Here is a 25445-nt window from a genome sequence, read left to right as displayed (position 1 = left end):
AACAGTAGTCAACTGAGTGGCTCTACACTGTCTTCAGAACCTGTATTAGCTAGTTCAAAACTAGCCCCAGGTGCTTATTCAAGTTGCAACAGCACCCTTGGATTGCAGTATAGATATTCCTCTTGTTAAAGTATGAAAATACTAGATTTGTAACTAAAGAACAGATCTATCTAAAGCATTGAAGTTTTTTAAAAGCATGTTGAATATTTTGTTTAGTGCTACTTTTAATTTTTTAAAACTCAATCTCTTAGCTCTTGTAACAACTGTCATTTTATGGTAATTTAGCATTTATCAAACCTTTTTTCTAATGGATAAAAAGCCCTAGACAGTCATAGAATCATAGAATCATCTAGGTTGGAAAAGACCTTTAAGATCATCCAGTCCAACCATTAACCTACACTACCAAGCCCACTCTAGACTAATCAAGGGTAGGCCAGACCAAACCATATCCCGAAGTGCCACATCTACCCGTTTTTTAAACGCCTCCAGGGATGGTGACTCCACCACCTCTCTGGGCAGCCTGTTCCAATGCCTGACCACCCTTTCCGTAAAGAAATTTTTCCTAATTTCCAGTCTAAACCTCCCCTGGCGCAGCTTAAGCCCATTTCCTCTTGTCCTATCGCTAGCTACTTGGGAGAAGAGACCAACACACACCTCACTACAACATCCTTTCAGGTAGTTGTAGAGAGCGATAAGGTCTCCCCTCAGCCTCCTCTTTTCCAGGCTAAACAACCCCAGTTCCCTCAGCCGCTCCTCATAAGGCCTGTGCTCCAGACCCTTCACCAGTCCTTCATCACTGTTTTGTTTTAGTGTAAAAATAGTTCATATTTTAAGAACTGAAACCCTACTTTGATTCTAAGGACTATAAGTATTTGTTTTACAAAATTTTGTGATATCCAAAGTAAGGACAACATAGGTTATTAAGAAAGTAAACTCAGCAAATAAGAAGCTAGACTTAGAAGGAAAGGTCTCAATAAACCAAAGGAAGAGTAAATGATAGTTAAAGAGTAGACTGCTTCAACAGACTCAAATAAGGATTTTGGTAGGAAAAACAGAGAACTATTAGAAATGCATGAATGATGATGCTTAAAATAATAATACAAACTTATATTTTATGGAGCTTGATTTGGACATGGTCAGACTGACTTTCAGCATGAAGAATTTATGACAGTAGTCATATATATCCTTACCATTACTACATTTGGAAAATATTTTTGTAAAAAAGACTACATTTATTAATTATGGATAAAGTTGTCCAGCACTAAATCAGTAACACTGAGCAAAAATGAAAGGGTATGGAGTGTAAAAAGATACATTTTCAATTAGAAATTCATAACCCACTTATTTATTGTTTTGATATACAACATCTATATATAACCAGCTCTAAATATAGTACAATTCCTTAACCTTTACTGAGATTAAAATGTTATTGTTTCATGGTAAAGTAATTTTCACATGTAGAAAAATTGACTACAAAATTTTCAAAGAAGAGAAACAGTCAAGTGTTGTATAATGTTTTCAATATTGAGCACCAGAAAAAAAAGAAACTGAAGCAGCAGCTGATATCAAAGCAGCTTTACGGTGTTCAGATAAAGCTTTTGAACTGCTAGAAATGAAACACTTTTTGAATATCAAACAGAGAATAAGCAGGAGAAAGAATTTTGACTGAGTCACAAGAAACATTCCAATAATTAGTCAATGACTGTTTGGATTACAACATGACTTTGGGAGTTTTTACATCTTTAAGAACTAGATTTAATTTCTAACTGGAGAAAGGGGGACAGGGAGAGAGAGGGGCAGGGGGGATACATTTTACTTCTTAAGCATAACAGAAGAGTAGGATTAAGGACAAATTTCCAACTACAGAAACTGTGACATTACGACACACTTAACAATATTTAAAGCTAGACAGAAGAAATTGATGAAGGCAAGAAATTTCTAGGACGGAGAAGTACCATAATATCTAAGGTACCTTACATAAATAAATAAAAATATCCATATGCTTGCAAACCGATCTATGCTTATGCTCTTCTCAGAATCATGAAATACACAGGACAACATTTTTATAGCTATAAGGTAGAGAGATAGAGACATACAGCTGGACAGTTGAATTTATTTAGGAACCTAAGTATATGTGAAGGCAAAACCCAAATTTTTAAAGCAGTGAGGCACATTATTCTACCACTTCCAAAGGAAGATGGGTGTTTTAAGTGCTTTTTCAAGTTTAAACTCTGACGGTCCCCTTTTCAAAGTTATTACAGGGTTGTTTTACCCAGAAACAAGAACCTTGGATGAAACCATTTGATAAAAATGATTACATCCAAACTCGCAAAGTAAATTTGGAGCCTAAGTTCTACTGAATTTTCCATTTGAATTAGGCCTGCAAGTGTTTAATCACTTTGCAAAAAACCGCAATCTATACTCTTGAATCATTTAAAAAAAAAAAAAACAATGTGGGACCTGCCATCCTCTAACAGTATGCCTTGTTGTATATGTGACTCTGTTCATACAGGATACTGTGAGCATTATCACTTGTATTCTACTAGACTGACTTTCACTCAATCACAGCAGCTGCTAACATCACTGTCCTCTTGTAGGACAATATTCCTCACCTCACATTTGGCTCTTCAAACTCTCTTATCCTTTTCTTAAAGAAAACTGTTCCCTCCCCTCCAAAAGCAAACACAAAGACTCAAACATCAAAAATACTTCAGATTCAATTCTGATACCAAGCACTATAGAGAGAGGTTACTGGATACACTGACATTAAATATACTGTACTGTTAATACCAATTAAAAGAGCCACAAGATTATCAGCAGTGTCAAAAAAGTATCTCCTATTATTGTTAATCATGCCTGTTGCATAGACAGTAAAGTGGGGCTAGTTTGTTAGCTGTTTTAAATATACAGAAAAGTAGGCATTCTTTATACCAAGGTATATACCATTAAAATGGAAATAATAGTCCACAGAAGAAATTAAAAAGAAAAAAGAGTAAACAATTCTCAATGGAAGTAAAGTTTTTCTTCTTAGCTTATTGCAGCTGACAGAATATTTACCACATGTTCACATAAAAGTATGCCATTAATTAACTACCCTTAATGGTTTGATGATCTTCTTCCCCAGAGCATCTTTTTCCCCATCTAGATGAAAAAAAATGTTTTGCCTTCTTTAAATAATACGTATAGAAATTATCAAGATGCTAGTTTTTCTTAATTTTTATATATAATATTTATTTAGTATATACAGGTTGCTTCATGATATTGTTGAGGACCTAATTTCTTTAAGAAGCTAAATTTTCACCATTGAAAAACAGTGCTGAGGTCAAATAGCATGAGAGAAAGTCTCAGAGCAAGCATGGACTAGCTGAGACAGAGTTCAAGCTGAATGTAACAGCATAGCATATTCCATCTCTCAGCTTTTCATGCTATTTTAGAGAATTTTGAGTATTATTCCAAAGAAATTAAAATATACACCTCGTGCATCTTTTGAGCATGAAGAAAACCCTGAAAAAGACAAGTGATGTAAGTGCAAATTAGAGTCAACAAACAGGTTAGAGGTGTAAACTGCTCTGTTCACCCTAATAACTTTAAAGTAATAGTTTCAGTGCCAATATTAACTGCATCATTGAATGAAAGAGAATCATACAATTATTATATATACTGTCACTGGAGATGATGGCTCATGTTTGTTCCTTCAAATATTTCTTAAGAGAATCTCATTCTCCAAATCAATAGACAAGCTCATTTTAAAGGAAAGTGAAGTACAAATAGCTCAGAGTCCAAAGATCTTCAAAATCTGACAAGTGACAAGAAGTGAGGGCCAAACTGCATGCAGGATTAAAAGGAGCATGCTGAACACTGTACAGCCTCCTCAGCAAGACCTTATTTTGACATTCCAATATGGTGGAAATTTATTTTGCAAGCAAAGCACACAAATATAAATTTGCCTTGTTTTGACCTTTGAATACAAATTGCTGTGTGTTGCAGTACGAGTCACACATTTGAATCTCAAAGAGCCTTAATGTTACAACTCAATTTATGACTCACTCTATTACCTGTATTATTTCTTCACTAATCAACATTCCTGCAAAAAGCATACATTTCTGAAAATCCAACTTTATCTTTCTTGGATGTTTCAGTAGGGACTGGTACCCATGTCTCTAACACACTTTCAGGTATCCTGTAGAGATCAGCTACCTAATTCCTCTGTAAGTGAAACCTATGCCACATTACTAGTAGGTTGATAATAATAATTATTTGACATTTATGAGCCATAACAGCAAAACATTATCGCACTATGTAGGAGTCCTGTCCAAAAAAACCAGACAATCTTGGTCTATAGACAAATCTTTGCAAATCTAATAGATACCCATTAAGAGGACTGGTGAAAATGGCACACAACAGGCAAGGAGAGGTTGAGAAGTGGGTTTGTTGAACTGTAAGAAAACAAGCCTTAGAGTAACTTAATGTGATCTTCAGGTACCCAACTGGAGGGTACACAGAAGATGCAGTTAGGTTCCTCTCCAGCTGGAGGGTACAGAGAAGATGCAGTTAGGTTCCTCTTGGAGGTGTGCAGCAGAAGGCTAAGATCACAAGTTGCAACAATGAAAAATCCAGTTAGATAAACAAGAAAAAAGTTTTTCACCACGAGGGAATGTTCAACACTGGAAAAGGTGTCCAGAAAGGTTATGGAGTTTCCAGCCTTGGAGATATTAATATTTAATGGGAAAAAACTCTGGGCAACCTGCTCTAGTTGACCTGGCTTTCAGGAGGGGCTTGGATCAAATGACCTCCAGACATGCCTTCCAAATTATTTTTTCCCTTGATTCTATAATGAAGTATTTGTATTCAAATTATTTTATGATATTCTTTGACTTAACCCTTAAATAACACTGTGCATAGAAGAATACGAGAACTTCCAGTTTCTTTTGTCTCCACACAGAATCATACTGATTTTGTGCTTTGAATGAAATAATACGGAAAGGGAAAACACTATCCAAATAAACTCTAGGGAAGAAAAGTGGTCACAGTGGATGCCCTAAGGCACAATCCCAGATTGCATCACCTCTAACAGGATGAGCAGGGGGTAACCAAGAAAACAACCCAAAACAACCCCCCAAAACCCCCAAAACAAAAAAAACCCTAAACCTTTTTCCATCTAGTTTTGACCAGAACAACAGATTTGTGCAGATGAGACAGAGGTAGAAACAAACTTAAGAAAAATTAGTAACTAGGGAACAAACAGAATATTATAGGCTGTTTGAATATATACCAAAGAAAAATCTCAGGTTAGGTGTGGACAATACGAAAGCAGAAAATAGAGAATATAAATTCAGCTCAGCTGTTTAAATAAAAAAAATTAGCTTTACAAATATAAAAAGCCTACAGTTCACAGGGGAACAAAAACAAAACAAAAAAATTCTTGCAGGGATTTATTAGCCAAAAGTTTATATTAAGAGGCTTTTTAGCTACAGGTTTCTATTTAATGAGAAGCTTACCCTGAAATATTGGGATTTAAAGTGTCATTTTCCTTACCTGAATCATGGATTCTGACAGCTGTGTTTCATCTACTTCCAGTATCATCATTTTGATTTCCTCATAAGGCACTCGAAAAGAGCCAAGGAAAATTGCTAAAAAATAGATTCAACACATAATGAAGAAAGCAAGACAACAACAATCTTTTTTCTACTTACAAAACACCAGTTAAACAGGCTATAGTATCTACAGGTTAACAAACACTATGCAAAGTAATACAGATAAGAGATAACTATTTTAAATGTATTTTCAATTACTGTTGTCCTACAATTCCAGCCTTCTCCATCCATTTGTTATGCACAACATCCAGCATCACAGAAGACCTCCATAAGCAGCCAGTGACAACTCTACTCTGCAGGGTAAACATTGTCATTATACTATTTTGTGCTGAGGTGACAATTGCACTTTTTCTTTAATGGTCTTGTCAGAGGTTTCTCATAGAAAAGCACCATGAGAAACCAAAACCATATACAATTAAAAACCAAAATGCTGTTATAAAAACTGTTCATTTGTTCACCTTAATCCAACCATTTCCTATTTTATTTCTGCCAGCATTTAGGAACCTATTCTTTATAGAACTCCTCTCTGCCAAACTTTATCATCTTTATTTGCATATTATTGCATAATACTGAGTATTGCCTTCTTTCTATAAAGTACATAAGAGATGACAGACATCTTGTAGACATTATTGTCTTTTTTGCTGGGGGGGGAGGGGAGGGTTGGGGGAGCAGGCAGTATGCCTTGATGAGTATGTTGAAAATATAGATAGATAAATAGATTTACAGCTGTGTGGTTGTACTTCAATATATACAGAAGAGAATAATTTCAGTCTTAAACAAGAGATAACCCTTAACTGTTTTCTGGGTCTTTTTAAACGTGTTTCAGCTATATCAAGTCACATGTTTGAGCTTAACACCAATTACACATATTCTCACATGCTTTAAACAAAAAGTGGTTATGAGGCAGTTGGACAAAAAAGACATTTTTATGGAACATTTATACATTATTCTGTCATAAAAACAGAATCTACTTACACAGATTCTGTGCAATCTTTGGGTCCAAAACTTTCAGTTCTTTGATTCGTTTCTTAATGGATTTCTTTTCTTCAAAATCCTCCTCCTCTTTTTTTACTGTCAAAGTGAACACAAATACACTCATTGTTAACTTTTAATATTTAGAGAAAACATTAATGAATTCAGAAAACATATTTGCTGTCAAGCACAGTCAATTCACAAAGAAAAGAACATATCATAGAACATACAGACGAAAAATACAGACGTTTTGTATTTACTGCTTGTATTCTTCAGTCAAATTTGTCAGCATGTTAGCCTTCTAGAACAAGATTTTTTTTTTTTTAATATATAGAAACTGAATAAAGATGCTAATGTTAATTGTACAAATGGTCTGAGGTCATGAAAATCATACTTAAAATACCATGCAACATACTTCAGTCAGCCTGGCCAGGTTAATATTCTGAACTGGATTTTAACAATATCAAATCTTAAAGAAGATATGTCAATATGTCTCAATATTGAGCAATAAAGAACCAACCCAAAAATTTAAGTATTTCTGTGACCACTTCTGTCTAAATATATGCACTAAATTATCAAATACCACTGGCTCATTAAAAAATTAACATTACCTTAGAATATAAATGATTATATACCTATTTTCCTTATCTCCTCCGAAAAGATGTATTTTAAATATATGATGTAATCACCTTATTATAAAATACCACAAAGACAAAGTAACTGTATAAATGTACATTAACATTGATGGAATTTTTGGCTTATTCTTTCTTTTCAGAAAATAATTCATACAAATCAGATCTCCAAAATTCATAATGTAAACTGAATTCATTTCTCATTATTCACACAGTCATAAGAATTTCACTTAAAGTAACAGCGTAGGCTTGATAATGTATTAGTAGGAACCATTCCAATTATTATGCAAACAAACAATAAAGACCAAAACCACACATACCTTTCCTTAAATCCAACCTGGCTGTCCTTTTTTTTTTTTTTCCTTTCTTGTTCCCCCCCCAGCACAAATCTTCACCATCATATGTTATTCACCCAACATATTACTATTATTTATCTAATTCTCTATTTCACAAATGAAATTAGTTTCCAAGCTTTTACAGCATGATTGTTCCAAATTGTTATACGTGCTTCAAATATTTGAGAGTAGAAAATATGCTGTAATAACAGTATATGCTACTGATTTCAGAATGAGATGGATATAGATGAGAAGTCTTGTCAAGAAGGTATAGGATTAAAATTTCTAGCTCGCTGATGATTCTTGACAAAGCCAGATGTAACATGAATTATCAGGAGGATTTCCCTAAGTTGAAATTACTCCTGAAAATTTTAAGAGAGATCCTTGAGAGCTAGGTCAGGCTGGACAGGCTCTGAGCAACCTGATCTAGTTGAAGATGTCCCTGCTCATTGCAGGGGGGGTTGGACTAGATGACCTTTAAAGGTCCTTTCCAACCCAAACCATTCTATGATTCTATGATTCTTAAAAAATGTTTTTCTAAGCACAATAAGTTTTGCCTAGGATTGGGACACAGACAGAATGACCTCTTGAGGTCTGTGAGCTTTGTTGTCTAGGATACTACCAAAGAGATAAGAACTTAGAGACCTCACATAAGGATTGAAGGAACTGGATTCTTATCCCCTCTGCGTTGGTGGAGACACAAATTTGAATCATCTTCCTAATAACTTTTAATACTCTACACCTGCTAGGCAGCATGATGCTCCTCTTGAGGACATGCCACAGTGCAGAAAAGAACCTGGCATTCTGAAAAATTAGATTACTGAGACATAAAGTGGTCCTTGGAAGAACCACCAATATCCAGGGTCCCAGCAAATGGATTACAAAGCCACAATTCTCCTCTTTTGTCTTTCTCCCCACCCCACTCACAACAACGAGTTGGCCTTGAATTTCTTTCAGCACGGATTTAATAGAAAGGTCAGCATTCTCCTGTCCCAGGAAAAATGACACACTCTGCTTACTACGCATGTGAAAGCAAAAGAAGTAGGTTTTAACCATCAATGTTAGAACTCAATACCCCATGTTCAAAAGGAACAGAATGACATTTGAGCTACTGGATAAAAAGGAGGTTACCACTAAAGCTTCACTTTTTTCTGGTTATGCTTCAGGAAGAGCCCCTACTCAACCCCAAAGGCCATGTCAGGGGCTACGGATCTCAGGATTGCACAACTCTTTTGTCCTGCTGTTACACACCTTAAAGGACATCTCAAATTTCTTATCAGCTACATGCTGAAAACAGTCATTCTTAAAAGATCATTTTGAGTTGTCTGTCTTATCAATGCTAGAACTGCAGATTTCACTAGAAGACCTGGACATCTCTGTAGCACAGGTTCCATGGCATCTTCATGCCTTACTACAGATCATAATGAAAATAAAGTAATGCTTTATGGCTACCTTGGAACTTTGCAAATCATCATTTTACAGAAAACAAAATAATTTCCTTAATAGTCACAATTAAAAAAGTGAAATCTCCCAACTTTCAAATCAAGAAACAATGCTGCAAATGAACTGGCTAATTCCCTCTGGAATTTTCACTCAGAAGGGGGTTACGTACAATATTACAGCACCACAATCCTAAGGAATAACATATAAGCATAGAACATATTTACTCTAGGAACTCACGCAGGAATTGTATGCAGAGTTACACAATTATGCAACAAACTAAATTACTGCAAACTTACATGATACTTCTTCAGGAGAATTCAGGTCACATCCTTATGTAGTTGGCAGCAATAAGAAGCAGAGGATACATGTTACTTGTCTTCCCTATTGGAAGTGTTGCACTTTCCGGTGAAATCTGATACCTCCTACCCCCTCAAGAACCACACCAAGAGACAAAGCTATTATCTATTTCCAACAAGAAAAAAGAGAAAAAGCCTACTGGGGGGGGGGGGTGGGGGTGGGGCGGGGGCAGGAAACGATTTAATAGAATGATCTGAACAGGTGAAGTAAATATCTAGACTAACAGGAAATCAAAGAAAATCAGCCATTAGATTTTCATTGGGGAGGGCACTGGAGCAGGGAGAAAAGTATACAGAGGACAGAAAATGGGAAACATCTGCTTAAACTGGAAAAAGAGAAAGCAGCCCAGTGAGAGTGGGCAGCTGCTGCAGAAAGGAGGTGACTATCGAGGGAAATCGATGTAAGATGTTGTCATGCTAACAAGTGAAGAATCAAACCAGGGGACCTCAAAATGCACAGACAGCTCTCACGGCTCCAGAAGTTGGACCATCATATTAAACCATCAACTTTTTAAAAATCACATGTCTTATTTCAGGTATTATACAACTAAAAAGGAATACTATTTATCAAGAACTGCACATCCTTTTAAGTTCTGTCTATATGCTACCTCTATCACACTGTGGGCATACACATAGCCCAGCATCTGAACTGGATAATTTTTAGTCAGTAGTACCTCATATCTGATGCTCCAACTGCTCTGCCCTCTCAGGCTGGGAAACAAAGTGCCAGACCACTTTGATACATGCAGAATTCATCTCACACCCTTCACAGTTGCTCTTATCTCCACAGTCCCACATCCTTAGTAACATGATTCCAAAATTAACAAATGTGGTTGCCAGTGTACAGATGAACAAATACCTCAGAGGAGTTTCAGCTATTGGAAAGATTGCTTTTACTGTCTCCTTCACACATGCATCCATATACAAATTCAACTGTAGTCAACTACCTCCACCTGTCGCAATGATCTGACTGAAATCAGAGTCCTGAAGGGAGTGGTGACAGGACTGTTTTACAAATATAACATCACAGTTGGCAATCTACAGAATAGCATTTCATAAAAATGTGGATCCGACACAGCTACTCCACAGATCTCTGAAACAATAACATTCTTGGTAGGTGCCACTGAAATGATCTGTACATTCATTAATTGCTATCCACTATTTCCATTTCTGCCACAGCTCTTGATATAATCTGCTACCCACAGTCTTTGTGTAAGAAAAATCGTGTCTGTGCATCCGTATGCTAAAGAAACAAAAAAATCTTCTAAAATACATCATCCTACTGAATAAAAACAAAATACCCTTGAAACAGGCTTCAAAAGAAACATGCAGATCTGAACATTTATTTTAAAAAGTCTGGATTCCTAGTTCAGATGAAACTTGAAAACTACATTACACAGAACTCTACAGAACACTCAATGGAGTTATTTTGTCACTAAGTAACAGAGCATACAGAAAATTATATATGACCTTACACCTTTCCTACCCTCTTAGCTAAAGCAACAGTGATCTTGCAGTCTGTCTTCACCAAAAAATAAGAGAACAAGCCTGAGGTCACAGGTTCAAAGGATGCACCCTTACCGAGTCTCATTATGAAAGCAGGTGCCTACCTCATCTGTTTAGAAGTCTAACTCTTAGAAGTAAATGATAGCTTGTGCCCCATATAGCAGGATATTCAAGTGAAAGTCCTGCATTCTTTACCTCCAAAAAGTTTTCTGGAATCAAAGGAATAGATCTTTAATAGAAGATGAGGTTGTAGCTAAATAACAAATGTTGCAAAAGTTCTTAGTTATTCAAAGCAAAGAAGTGCAATAACTTGCTACAAATCACAGAATGATTGAGGTTGGAACGGACCCCTGGAGGTCATCTGGTACAACCCCCTCGCTCAAACAAGGGCCACCTATAGCCAGGTGCCCAGGACTGTGTTCAGGTGGCTTTTGAGTATCTCCCAAGGATGGAAGGAGAGTCCACCACCTCTGCAAGCAATCTGTGCTCAGTCACCCTCACAGTGAAAAAAGTATTACATGGTGTTCAGCAGGAACTTCCTGTGTTTCAGTTTGTGCCCGTTGCCTCTGGTCCTGTCACTGGGCACCACTGAAAAGTGCTTGGCTCCATCCTCTTTGCACTCTCCCTTCAGGTGTTTATACACGCTGAGAAGATCCCACTGAGCCTTCTCTTCTCCATGTTAGCAGTCCCAGCTCTCTCAGCCTTTCCTCATAAGAGAGATGCTCCCGTCCCTTCATCATCTTCATGACCCTTTGTTGGACTTTCCCCAGTATGTCCACATCTCTTTTTTACTGGGCAGCCCCAAACTGGACATGACCTGACAAGGAATACATGTCTTTTGGCTGACAGAACACAGTCTTTTGAAGACGTGGATTGTTTTAACAGCTCCACAACTACTGTCCCACAATATGACATGCAAAAAAGCAATGAAAAGTTTAGTGTCCAAAAAAGGACACTGACAAGCCTATCTCCTAGACAGTGACGCTACACAGGTGCCATCAGGTCCATTTGCAGATTCCATACTGAGTTGCAGGGTTCATCAGCACAGTTATTTATGACAATCTGCTCAAAAATACCAAAGAAATCATGAGCTAGATCTAAATCATTCTGCAATATCATTGAAGACACCTGTTTGCTTTTTTTATAAAATCAAGGATAAAATGAGGATACTGGGCACAGCCCACAGCAGTAGCAAGAACACCTGAATGTTGAAAGGCCCGGAAGGTGGTAAAAGTTCTTTCCAAATGGAGCAACTACCTTTAAGGTTGTATCAACAAAAATGTTAGCTTCAGGGACTGTTCATCACTCCTAATAACCTAATCCAGCCCTTTTATGTGGTACAGACTATATTTCAAGTACTATGAAAAAGCTTTCATCCTCCATCTATTTTTACATCTACATATATCTAAAACTTGAAAAATCAGTATGAAGCTATAAACTATGCTAGGAATATAAATAATGTTTCACAGGTTTACCTGTCAGCTTTGAAACTGAAAACACTTCCATTACTTTACATCAAGTTGGATTGTGAACTAGAAAGCACAGGTACTTACTATTCTTCTTGTTCACTACAATATGTATGTGGAAAATATAATGCAAAGGTGCTGGTATGTTCCAAGTTCCGGTTTACTCAGGCCTCTCTCCTTTTTGAACAATTTCTGTTCATCAGTAACTCATATCTTTGGAATGGTAGTTGCTGCAATAGTGAACATTTCTTAAGTTTTAATGTTTGTTTTCGGAGCAGTTTCTAAGAGATTGTCACTTCTCACCTCACTCAAACACATTTTTGGTCATGCACACATGCACTGTTGTTCTTATATTGACAATGCTGCTGTTGAATTGGCTGAATTCATGCATACATCATGATAACTCAGTCATGCTTCATGATAACTTAAACTCCATGCTTCATAACTTAAACTCATGCATCATGATAGCTCATTCAAAACAGAGGATTTTATCACAAATAATTTGTCAAGCGTACATAAGAACTAGCATTATTGATAACAGCAAAGGTACAAATGTAATCAGGCGTTTTATCTCTGACAGGCTATTGCAAGGTAATTCAGAAGAATATGCCTCTATAATCAGTTGTTAAATACTTCCAATGACTGACTTTATAGATACTTTCACACAAAGCTTCTCTATGAATCAGCCTATTTTTTAAAATATTTTAATTTACCACAAAATACCTATCCTATTAAACCTGTATAATTATATAATCTGCATGAGAAAATAACTGAAGCATATATAATATGTACAAGAGTTGGAGATTAATTATATTTTTAAGTGTAATATACTGATACTTTTCCTTACAGCTCTGTAAAAAATTAAAAAAAAAAATTTGGAACATCTTTTCAGATGGTTTTAGCACCTAGCACCTTTTATATTACTTAATACAGTCTTTAATTTTCTGTACGTACATCACACTGCATACATAAAAAAAAGTAGTTCAGCTTAGAATCTTTACAGTTGCCAGCACATGCATCCTGCCCATTGAAATACTGTACAATCATGGCATGAATAGGTGGACCAAGATTAAAAAAAAAAGACAACAAGTAATTAAGATGGACATACCAGCCTGGTTAGCTCAGTTGGTTAGAGCATGGTGCTAACAATGCCAAGGTCACAGGTTCAATCCCTGCTCACTGCAGGGGGGGTTGGGCTAGATGACCTCTCAAGGTCCCTTCCAACCCAAAGCATTCTATGATATAAGGTCCTTTTTTGCAGGAAGACATAGCGATAACAGGCATAGGCCGACCAATCATGTAACAACTGGCAAATGATTAACCAAATGCACTTGTGTTTGTGCTTCCACCCTTTTCCTCCTCCTTTATAACAATGAACACAGGAGTTTACAGTTAAAGAGTACTGATTTTGGGAAATTAGCAAAGTAGCTAAGCTAAGTCACAAAGTTTTTTTAAAGCAGAAGTACCGTCTTCATTTTATTTTGAAAAACTAAGTGTTATCATACTGACTAAACAGTTTCTAAATAATGTTAGTTCATCCATAAACCAAAGACATTAAGCTCTCACATTTTTTAATGGCAGCTGATAAAATTCTGAAGAAAAATAATCAACTCTGAAATCCTATTTCTTAAGAAGCAACTATCTAAAATACTCTCAGAAATATGGCATATACAAATCAGAAGAATCTTTTTCTTAGTTACAATCTGAACACCTGCTTGGCTCCACACTAGAACTGAAAGTGTTAACTAAGACTGATTTAACTCCTGGAAGGACTTAAAACATCACTAACTTTCCTGGGAGGGGAAAGGAAAAAGAGGGTGTTGAGATGAGCTTTCTGCTACAATGGAGTTTGCTGTACAGGGAAAAGCAAAACATACTGAAGTTCCCAGCAGTAAAGTTATTCAGTCTAGTTCCAGCAGACACATAATTCTGCCGTTTTCAGACCTTCCCATTTTAAGATAGATTCCTACCATCAAGACTTTGCTGCTTGGGCTTATAAGGCTGATCTGTCACTTGACAGAAGCAATCAAAAGCAGAATAACAGGACCCAAGTGCAGTTGCACCTGAGGTGAGCATAGTTGATTAAAGAAGCACTGCAATGTTACTTATTACCCTGCAAAACAGAATGACAACTGTCCAACACCACTTTTTTGGGGTCCAATATCTGAAAGGAGATTAAGAACCACAGAAAAGTTTTGGACAAGGAGCCATTATGGGTCAGATTAAGTGGGACAAGGCAACACGATGAACAAGATCCAGTTAATAAAGCAGTTAGAATCATAACTACACTGCTGCCTCCAGAAACCTCTTCACAGGAATAACTATGCCCTGTTGGATCAAAAGACAACCTCTTCCAGGGATCAATAAGATGCATAAAAAAAAGTACAAGAACAAGTCAGGCATACACTTCTTTGCAAGTCTCCATATATTTGCCTTTCAGAGGTTATCCAATTCCAGAGCAAAATCTTTTCATTTAATAATCCTCTACAGATTATTCTTCCATGCATTTGTGTAATTGCTTTTTACACCTAGTAAATTTTAAGCATTGATGAAGTCCTTCAGCACAGAGTTGCTACTCCTTATTATGCATTGTACAAAGAAGGACTTTCTTTCATTTGTTTTGATAATCTTGATCAGTTTTGCTGTACCTCTACTATACCCTTTATCAGCGAGAGGGAAAAAACCCACACAAAGTATGCAGGATGTAGGCAGAGCTCAAACTTGTACAGTGACACTTTTTTTATTATTATTGTTTTGTTTTTCTTTCCTAACAGTTCCTAAAATCCTATTTGTTTTCAACCATTACTGAGACAGAGAAGATTTTGCCAGTTTATCAGTAATTTATTATATTGTTAACTGATTCTGTGCTTTATTAATGATTATCTACAATATGTCCACCATGGGTATCAACTTTGCTAATCATACATCCTCAAACCCCAGAAACCTTTTTAAAAACTGTCATCACATTTGTCACCTTGCTTCCTTTCCTCTGATGCTGGCATAGGTTCAAATAATAGTTTACACAGCACAGTTCATAGCTCAGCTGTTTCATCCTTCAGTTCCCTTAGAAGTCTGGGGTGAATACCAAGTGGTCTTAGCAATCTGTTACTGTCCACTTTATTGACCTATTCTATAACTTCCTCTACTGACCATGCAAGTTGCGATTCATCCTCCAATGCAGTGCTCCCCCCAAAGACCAGTTTGGAAGCAACTTCACTACTGGACAAACAGAAATAATTCTAAGCTTCAGCATTTGGAAGTAGGAAAGAGGGGTGTTACTCAAACTTTCTCCGTTTTCTTTGGAAGACAGATAAGAAGCAGTAAATCACACTTTTGTATTGCATTTTTATTAAGTCTTTATCCATGCTCAAAATTCACTAGTATGAAAAATTTAACACCTTAGCTCTAACTCAGCAAAAGAAGTAAGAATTAGAACAGCATTTGAAACATACTGAAGTCCCTGGAATTTAAATACAAGCATATACTCTTAAGTAAAATTTGAAAGAAAAAGAGACAATCCAAGGTGTGGCTTCTCCTGCTTATATATTTTAGGTAGTATATGTTAAATATCATTCATATGCTGCAGTATTTGTATTTCCCTAACTATGCTCTGTTGTTGTTTACAAGTAAGACTACTAGTTAAACATTATTTTTTTAATCTTCTAATGAACAATTCATTAGTTTGTTTGATATCAAAACTTTTTCAACTTCACTAAATAGCTTCTAAAAGTTAGACCAAAGTCCAAAGTACAAGCTAATTTTAGATATTCTTGCTGTGCAATTTTTCAAGCTGTTAGTATTTATCGTTATTTATTTACAAGAATAAGTAAAAATATCTTTTCCCTATTTATATCTTAATTCACTACAGTGTCAAAATTGTTTCATCATAATCTTTACTTTCAATTTAATACATGTTTCCAGCCTTTCAATTTCAAAGACTCTAAATCTGGACCAAACATAAAGCAATACAAGTTTTTTCGCCTTCAGTTTCTCATAAAACCACCTTTGTTCAAGTTAGGCTTCTAATTCAAAAGCACACACTTAAACAAGGTTGACAGTGACTACAGTTCCCTTTAAGCAGACCCTAGGACTTGCACTTAACAAAATAACTTGCAGTGCCTTACAGACTGGACTATAAGCTTATGCATTGTAGATTCTTAAAAGCACAGAAACCAATAAAAAGTAGGGCATGTTTTTCAAACGCCCCTATTAGGACCCATTTCTGCTAACACTCCAACAGAAAACAGACTGTAACAAGTAATTTCACAAGAAGAAAGCAAGAGCACACTTATAGACTCATTGGACAAACTTACTTCCTAAGTTACTTGCATATTATTACTTTATCGCTGTCATTATTACTTTATCACTGTGTGATCAGTAAGATCCTTGAGGTCATTTCCTCCAGTAAAACAGAATTTTGAAGAAAGAGAATCTCCAGGGCACTTCCTATGGCCAGAAAACAATTCCCCATACAGGAAAAGATATATAGTGCAATATATTTTAAAGCTCTAGTTCCTCTTCCTGAGTTCTGTAAAAGCCTTCTCTATTTTACTTTACTGTCTCATTAGAGCAATTAACTCTTGCCACAGCCTGTTTTGCTTATTCCCCTCAAAGTCAGTGTCAACTTTTCCACTATAAAAATTTCAAATAATACAAGAATTCAAGTGCCTAAAGTGTACAATTTTACAAATTTTCATCAGTGGACCACACAAAAGAGAATGTAAAGGAGGAGGAAAAATAAAAAAACAAACAAAAAACTACCCCAAAACTCAACTTGGTAGAACACGGAGTATGGCAACTAAAGAGTTAGTGGAATTGTCCTACATTTCCTGTTTAAAGCTTCCCCCTCCCTTAAATTTGCAAATCTTAAAAAAAAAAAAAAGAAAAAAAACCACAAACCCAGCCAAACCTATACAAGTCTGCAAAATCATCACTGAAAAAAATCTTAGTTATTCACTAAATTCATTTAATTAGCAAGAAAAGTTACAATTGTGCTTCACACATATACTTTGAAGTACAGAGGAAAGACAAGTCAGAATACTTTCTAAAACAGAAAAAAAATAGACTGGCTTTCAGATATAAGTAATGACAGGCTAGATCGATGGGCTGAGGCCAACTGTATGAGGTTCAACAAGGCCAAGTGCCGGGTCCTGCACTTCGGTCACTACAGGCTTGGGGAAGAGTGGCTGGAAAGCTGCTGGGCCGAAGAGGACCTGGGGGTGTTGGTAGACAGCCGGCTGAACATGAGCCAGCAGTGTGCCCAGGTGGCCAAGAAGGCCAACACCATCCTGCCTTGTATCAGGAATAGTGTGGCCAGCAGGAACAGGGAGGTGATTGTCCCCCTGTACTCGGAGCCGCTGAGGCTGCACCTCAAATACTGTGTCCAGTTTTGCACCACTCAATACAAGAAAGACATTGAGGTGCTGGAGCGTGTCCAGAGAAGGGCAACACAGCTGGTGAAGGGTCTGGAGCACAGGCCTTATGAGGAGTGGCTGAGGGAACTGGGACTGTTTAGCTTACAGAAGAGGAGGCTGAGGGGAGACCTTATCGCTCTCTACAACTCCCTGAAAGGAGGTTGTAGTGAGGTGGGTGTTGGTCTCTTCTCCAATGTAGTTAGCAACAGGACGAGAGGAAATGGGCTCAAGCTGTGCCAGGGGAGGCTTAGATTGGATATTAGGAAAAATTTCTTCACAGAAAGAGTAGTCAAGCATTGGAAGAGGCTGCCCAGGGAGGTGGTGGAGTCACCATCCCTGGAAGAGTTCAAAAGATATGCAGATGTGGCACTTTGGGACATGGTTTAGTGGGAACGGTGGTGTTGGGTTGATGGTTGGACTGATGATCTTAGAGGTCCTTTCCAACCTTAATGATTCCTAGCTTTTACTTTCATTAAAAAATAATGCAGCCACCAAGCCAGGAAACATGAAATTACTTCTCTACCCTTAAGTGGCTTAGTGGTGGACATGGTAGTGTTAGGTTAATGGTTGGACTGGATGATCTTAAAGGTCTTTTCCAACCTAAAAAATTCAATGATTCTATGATATGCGTCAGGTGAAGAGTAAAGTCAGGACCCTGAACTTTAGGAAAGCAAATTTACAGCTGTTCAAGGAATTAGTGAATAGGGCCCCCTGAGAAAATGCCCTCAGGGACAAGGGAGCACAACAGAGCTGGCAGATCTTTAAGGATGCTTTCCATAGAGCACAAGAGCTCTTGATCCCCATGTGTAAGAAATCAGAAAAGGAAGGCAAGAGAGAGGCATAGATGAGTCAAGACCTGGTGGTCAAGCTGAAGAGCAAGAAGGAAATGCACAGGCAGTGGAAGCAAGGATAGGCACCCTGGAAAGAGTATAGGTACATTGCCTGGTTGTGTAGGGATGGGGTCAGGAAGGCCAAGGCACAGCTAGACATGAACTTGGCAAAGGATGAAAAGAATAACAAGAAGGGCTTCTACAGGTATGTCAACCACAAAAGGAAGGCCAAAGAAAGCGTACCCCCACTGGCTGAGGTACTCAACAAGTTTTCTGCCTCAGTCTTCACTGGCAACCTCGCTTCCCACACCTCTCGAGTGGATGGACCACAAGGCAGGGGCTGGGAGAACAAAGTCCCTCCCACTGGAAGGGAAGATCAGGCTCGCAACCACCTGAGGAACCTGAATGTACATAAGTCTATGGGACCTGATGAGATGCACCCCAGAGTCCTGAGGGAATTGGCTGATGTAGTTGCCAAGCCACTCTCTGTGATATTTGAAAAGTCATGGCAGTCAGGTGAAGTCCCTGGGGACTGGAAGAAGGGGAATGTTGTGCCCATTTTTTAAAAAGGGTAGAAAGGAGGACCCTGGGAACTACCGACCTGTCAGCCTCACCTCTGTGCCTGGGAATATCATGGAACAGATCTTCCTAGAAGCTATGCTAAGGCCCATAGAGGAGAGGGAGGTGATTCGAGACAGCCAGCGTGGCTTCACCAAGGGCCAGTGCTGCCTGACCAAACTAATGGGCTCCTGTGATGGAGTGACTACATCAGTGGCCAAGGGAAGAGCTACGGGTGTCATCTATCTGGACTTCTGTAAGGCCTTTGACATGGTCCCCCACAACATCCTTCTCTCTAAAATGGAGAGATATGGGTTTGATGGGTGGACTGTTTGGTGGATGAGGAATTGGTTGGATGGTCGCATCCAGAGGGCAGTGGTCAATGGCTCAATATCCAGATGGAGATCAGTGATGAGTGGTGTCCCTCGGGGGTCCGTATGGGGACCAGTACTGTTTAATATCTTCATCAAGGACACACACAGTGGGATCAAGTGCACCTTCAGCAAGTTTGCAGACGACACCAAGCTGAGTGGTGCAGTTGACACGCCTGAGGGACAGGATGCCATCCAGAGGTACCTGGACAAGGAGCTCAAGAAATGGGCCCATGTGAACCTCATGAGGTTCAACAAGGCCACGTGCAAGGTCAGGGCAACCCCCGATATCAATACAAGCTGGGAGATGAAGGGATTGAGAGCAGCCCTGCGGTGAAGGACTTGGGGGTACTGGTGGATGAAAAGCTGCACATGAGCTGACAGTGTCCGCTCGCAGCCCAGGAAGACAACCATGTCCTGGGCTGCTTCAAAAGAAGCGTGGCCAGCAGGTCAAGGGAGATGATTTTGCCTCTCTACTCTGCTTTGGTGAGACCCCACCTGGAGCACTGCATCCAGCTCTGGAGTCCAGGAAAGATACGGACATGTTGGAACGGGTCCAGAGGAGGGCGAAAAAAATGATCCAGGGGCTGGAGCAGCTGTCCTACAAGGACAGGCTGAGAGAGTTGGGGTTGTTCAGCCTGGAAAAGAGAAGGCTCTGGGGAGACCTTATTGAAGCCCTTCAATATATAAAGGTGGCTTGTAAGAACGATGGGGACAGACTTTTTAGTAGGGCCTCCTGTGATAGGACAAGGCGTAATGGTTTTAAACTAAAGGAGGGGAGATTCAGATTAGATATAAGGAAGACATTTTTTACAATGAGGGTGGTGAAACCCTGGAACAGGTTGCCCACAGAGGTGGTAGACACCCCATCCCTGGAAACATTCAAGGTCAGGTTGGACAGGGCTCTGAGCAGCCTGATCTAGTTGAAGATGTCCCTGGTCACTGCAGGGGGCTTGGGCTAGATGATCTTTAAAGGTCCCTTCCAACCCAACCTATTCTATGATTCTATAATTCCACAAATCACAGTATGCACACACAGCAGAGCACTGCTGGTAATAGATGGAAGTCCATTCCTCCCCTCACACGCTCAGCTTTTCTCTTGGCTGCATATTCCTACCATTTCTGAAAAAGCCAGCACAATAAGGCTGCTTCAAAAACTTCAACACTGTAAAATGGCAGAACAATTATCAAGCAAAAAAAAACCCCAAACAGTGGGTATTTTTCTACAAGTAGCAAGTTTGATCAGCTCATGGAGTAATCTAATAAGCACTAGAGTGGGGCAGGCCATGTAACCAAGAGCAGGGCAGAAGACATCAGCCAGGTCTATTCCCTTCAGTATCAATGAACGGACACATCTGCTCAGTTGCTCACAGAGCACTATCCCATGATCCCAGTTGAGCAGAAGCTGGCCCTGCATCTGAAAGAGGCTGTTCTACCATTTTTCCTGGTACTTTATACTGACCAGCATACTTTTATCTGTGTAGTAAATGCCAGAAGCACATTTTCAGTTGTGCCAGTTCCCTGCCCCAGTTCACTGCACAGCCACGTAAACACTCCTGTCAATCAAGAGAATTGGACCCCCGCATCTAGCAGCACCTGATTCACCTGTCACTGAAATATGGCACAGAACAAATTCATGAAATTGGCTACCACATTAAATTATATACCAAAGTTACACATTTTCAATTAAACCTTTCTTTTTACTTAAAGGTTGTTTTTCTCAGAACTGTACACTGTAACACCTTAATAAGATAAACATTTTTCATAATTGATTTGATCTTTGTTATTGCAAGATTTAAAGTTAACAAGTACCATCTACATCTACAGCTAAGTTTAAGTCATACTTCTGACAGAAAAATGATGCCATTAAAATCTCATCTCCTTCCTTTAAATGATGGTTTTAATTTCACTTCATAAATTCATGCAGTGTTGTACAGTCTTACCAGCACTCAGCTCTCAAAAATCAGTGTTTTACTACATATGCTTATAGATGAACAATACCTCAAGGTACTCACAAAAAAAGACAGTTTATACTAGTTATTATGTAGGAGTCATTTCATCGCAGAACACATATTGCACTATACAGTATGCTTTTGTAAGCACTTTCGCTGAACACAGATTTTTCAAAGGGTACTCTATGTGTTTTGATGTTATTTTTAATTCTTTTATTAACCTCAAAACAATTCAAGATCTTTCCAGCAGGGAAACACTGGATCAGGCTTTCAATCTAATTCATCAAGTGACTGCACAAATAAAGGACATGGCAGCAAAAAAGACAGGGGAATGCAAGGGCAGGAATGAATCATCTGACTTAAGAGGGACAAAAAACTTACTAAGCTACCACTGTCACATCATGGCACTGTCACTGTCTCACATACCAAAAAGGCAGGGGCAGTACTAACCTGACAGAGGACTGATCATCTATCTGTGGGAAGAAACGGCAGTACATGGGACTCCAAACTGAAAAGGCAGAGGAGAGAGAACAGCAAACTGGGATTACGACAGAGGAGCTGGCGTATCCTGAATGAAACTGAATGAGGAAGCTACGGTCAGCAGTGGACTGCCAAGTTACACAGACAGCAGGAGACCAAGAACATGAGAGATGACAGCACTTCCTCACATCCATCCCTGAAGTGCCTCAAAGCACCTGAAGCACCCTGAAATGTGCCCGGAGATCTGGATGGGTCAACTTCTACCAACGTAAGATACCAGACACCAGTACATAACCAGGCAGTGCAGTATCTCCAAGATCTCCAAGATGATGGCATTATGCTGAATGGCAACCTGAAAGTAGCAGTGGACTTGCAGGTCAAATGCTTGGGTTTGAGCCGTCAGAGCAAGACTGCTTACTCATCGTTACAACCCCTGGAAGCTGGGAAACCTGGGAGGCAAGCCAAGAAACAGCCAAATCACTGGGGATTTCCCATCCTGCAATCTGCCGCCCAACCTCTTCCTCACGCACTACTGCTGCACCTACTGCTCATGAACATTTACCTTATGTAGTGTATGGGGACAGGGGAGAGAAGATAAAGGAAAGCAAGTCTATCCCTTACTTGTAAGTTTTTGCAACAGTAATACGAACTACAGTTTCATCTAATAAATGTAAAATAGGAACTCTCATGGTCCAAAGACCAGGTCATTGCTATATGAAAGGCACAACATACACATTTTTCATATTTTTATTAAGTCTACCTTCAAAATATTAAGTGAGCTCTTTTTCTTAAAGATGCATTCACAGGATAAGTGTGCCTGAACCTCTCTGATCTAGTAGATTGGAACCAATCTGCAGTTTAAATTTATTCATGACCGGTTTATACCTATTTCTCTTGGTTTAAACAGTTCTTTTCCCTTCCTAATGCTCTTCTAAAAGAATAAGAAAACATCTTAGCGCTACAACATGATCTTTGCTTTTTCTTAATTAAAAATTTCAAATCCATTTAATCTCTTCACCTGATGATACCAGCAGCTTCTATGCATCTGTGATTTAATCTGTCTTGAGTCTGGGACAGTAGAACTGAAAGTCACATTACAAAGCGTGACTTGTAAACATATTAACGACAATGCTTCCCTACTGGAAACATTTCTGTGAAATCCAGGATTTGTTCTGCTCTTCTTCCCTTAACTTTTTTCTTTTTTTTTTTTTTTTCTTTTTTTTTTTGTAAAAACTGCTACATATATATACATACATACATGTACATAAACCCAAGTAAAAAAAATCACAGATTCTAGCCTTAACCTAAAGTTTCTGTTCACACTGTTAAATTTTGGGCATAATCACCTCTAAGTTTAGGCTCCAATACCCTGATCACAAGGAAAGGCAAGTTCTATGCTACACTTATATACAATATAAAATGCTTTTGAATGGACCGGAGAAGCGTTAGTTTATTTCAGACAGCTTCTTCCTCAGATGATTTATTACCAGTTTTTTTGCTTTCTTGTGACACAGGTACACTTTGCACTCACACTCTCTGTTCTTAAACACCACCAGTACTCTGTCACTTTGTAAGAAGTCAGTCAGCTCCTATAGCTCTCCATAATAAAGTATTAGCAGATAGATGCTAGCAAGGCTACACAAAGATAGTAAGAAACAGTTTAGTGACTACTACAAAACTTTAACATAAAGGTTCCTAGTTGCTTTTCCTATTCTGCTGTCTGTATTTTCCCACTCCCATGCCCCTACTTCCTCCCAACATCAGGCACAGACCCTTTGGACTAAGTAGCATGCTGTTAAATACCAGTTAGGCAAATACAGCAGCATTTAGCAACATGAACAAGGAACTGAACATATTGAAATTTCTTTGTTACATGCCCAAAGTTCTGTTTAAATACAGACAAGTGAAGTTACAGATTAAGGTTTGTACAAAAAAGTCCTATGGTTCTTAGTTTGTAGATCATATATGTAGTATAAATACCTTGAGATGGCTTGACATGCACTTAACTAGAACAAGTTCTTTAAAAGTAACAGCAAAATTTGCCAATCATACTTAAGGATTTGGTTTTGTTCCCAAATTTACTTTAACTGTGTTTCTACTACTCATCCAGCTTCTTACGTGTGACATCCTAACCTTCTTCAACTTGAGAATGCCTCGAAAATCTGCCATTACAAAGTTCAGTCTTCTCTTAAGATATGTAACAAATCATTGAGACTATTTAATAAATAATTATTTCCAAAACCGGTTACTTCAGAAACTCTACTAATAGACTTATAGTCCAATGCATCCTTTTTTGATATTCCACATCTCCTCTTGAATTACCTATTTTACAAATCTGCAGCTAATCCCACTTTTCACTAATATCGGCACAGTGGCAGTCCTACTGCAGTCCAGAGGTTAAATCTATCACATTTACTTTGCTTAGAAAAATTATCATCTTCTCAAAAGAAATCAAATTTTATCAACTGTGTGGCATAATTTATTTTTCATATGCTGAATCTGACACACACTTTTTTTTTTTAAATCTACCTCTATATCTTTGATTATAATTTTGTAGAAAAACTCTTCAGTATTTCTGCATATCATTGATATGGGACTAACGAATCTACAACAACGTCCTCTGTGATTTTTTAAATTAACTTATAGAAAAGGTACTAAGCCCTTTTTCCCAGCAAAAATAAATATAAAACCCCCTCAGTATTCCCTTGCTATAACCACTAAATGATACATGATTCCCTTGCAATCATCACTAAAAATTATATACACCGTTCATAATAAGAGCAATTAAATGGATTTTATAATTGAATAAAGAAAAAACCCAATAATACTCCACAGTATAAGTTAAATTCAAGGTTCTTATGTGCACAAGCAACCCGAGCATTAGGCTGAAACAAAATATGGCTTCAGCCAACATTTTTCATTGCTAAATCAAGAGCTGTCAATCAGCACATTTGTTTGTGTGGTCTCATTAGAGTACATTGCCTCAATCTCAACAGTCATAGTAAAGAATGCAGAGAGCGTAACTGTATCTACTTAACCTTCATCAACCAGCATTCATGCACCCTCATTAATTTTTTTCATCTCACTTTCAAGCATGACATGGCTCATACCAGAACAATAACTTGCTGATAATTGTTCAAGACAACAGCTGGACAGGAACAGTGCAGAGGTGAACTTTCTTATAGATTATAGGGTGCCTCAGTGAATTACAATTAGTTTAAAAAGTCATCTGTCCTGTTCAGCAGCTTTGAAAAGAAGACATTTCATTAGCAACTAAAGAAATCCTAACATATTTTAGGCTTTAATGATCCAATTGCATTGTATTTTCTAAGATAGGAATTTCTCCAGATCACATAACAAATATCGAAATGTGTGAGCTCACAGCTCAGGAGAAGATGTAATATTTATGAAATTGTCATGTGATATAAACTGAAGCTTAGCTTGTCATTCATTATTATCTAATTTCATTGCTAATAAAATAACAAGAATAATTTATACAATTCCCAGATTACAAACCATCTTTACAAAACTCTCCG

The 25445-nt window shown here is 38.1% G+C and overlaps 1 protein-coding gene across 1 annotated transcript in view; it reads right to left on the bottom strand.

The window, feature by feature from the left end:
- DIAPH3 (diaphanous related formin 3) overlaps positions 1 to 25445 on the bottom strand; it is a 277409-nt gene that overhangs the window by 147849 nt on the left and 104115 nt on the right. The window contains exons 18-19 of the mRNA XM_075727918.1: positions 6570 to 6665; positions 5536 to 5630 (exon numbers count right to left, since the gene is read on the bottom strand). Coding sequence (XP_075584033.1) covers positions 5536 to 5630; positions 6570 to 6665 — 191 coding nt within the window. The remainder of the gene's footprint in view (positions 1 to 5535; positions 5631 to 6569; positions 6666 to 25445) is intronic.

This window comes from Pelecanus crispus, chromosome 1 (genome assembly GCF_030463565.1).
Source record: "Pelecanus crispus isolate bPelCri1 chromosome 1, bPelCri1.pri, whole genome shotgun sequence".
NCBI lineage: Eukaryota > Metazoa > Chordata > Aves > Pelecaniformes > Pelecanidae > Pelecanus > Pelecanus crispus.
This window is presented reverse-complemented; position numbering and strand designations above follow the sequence as displayed.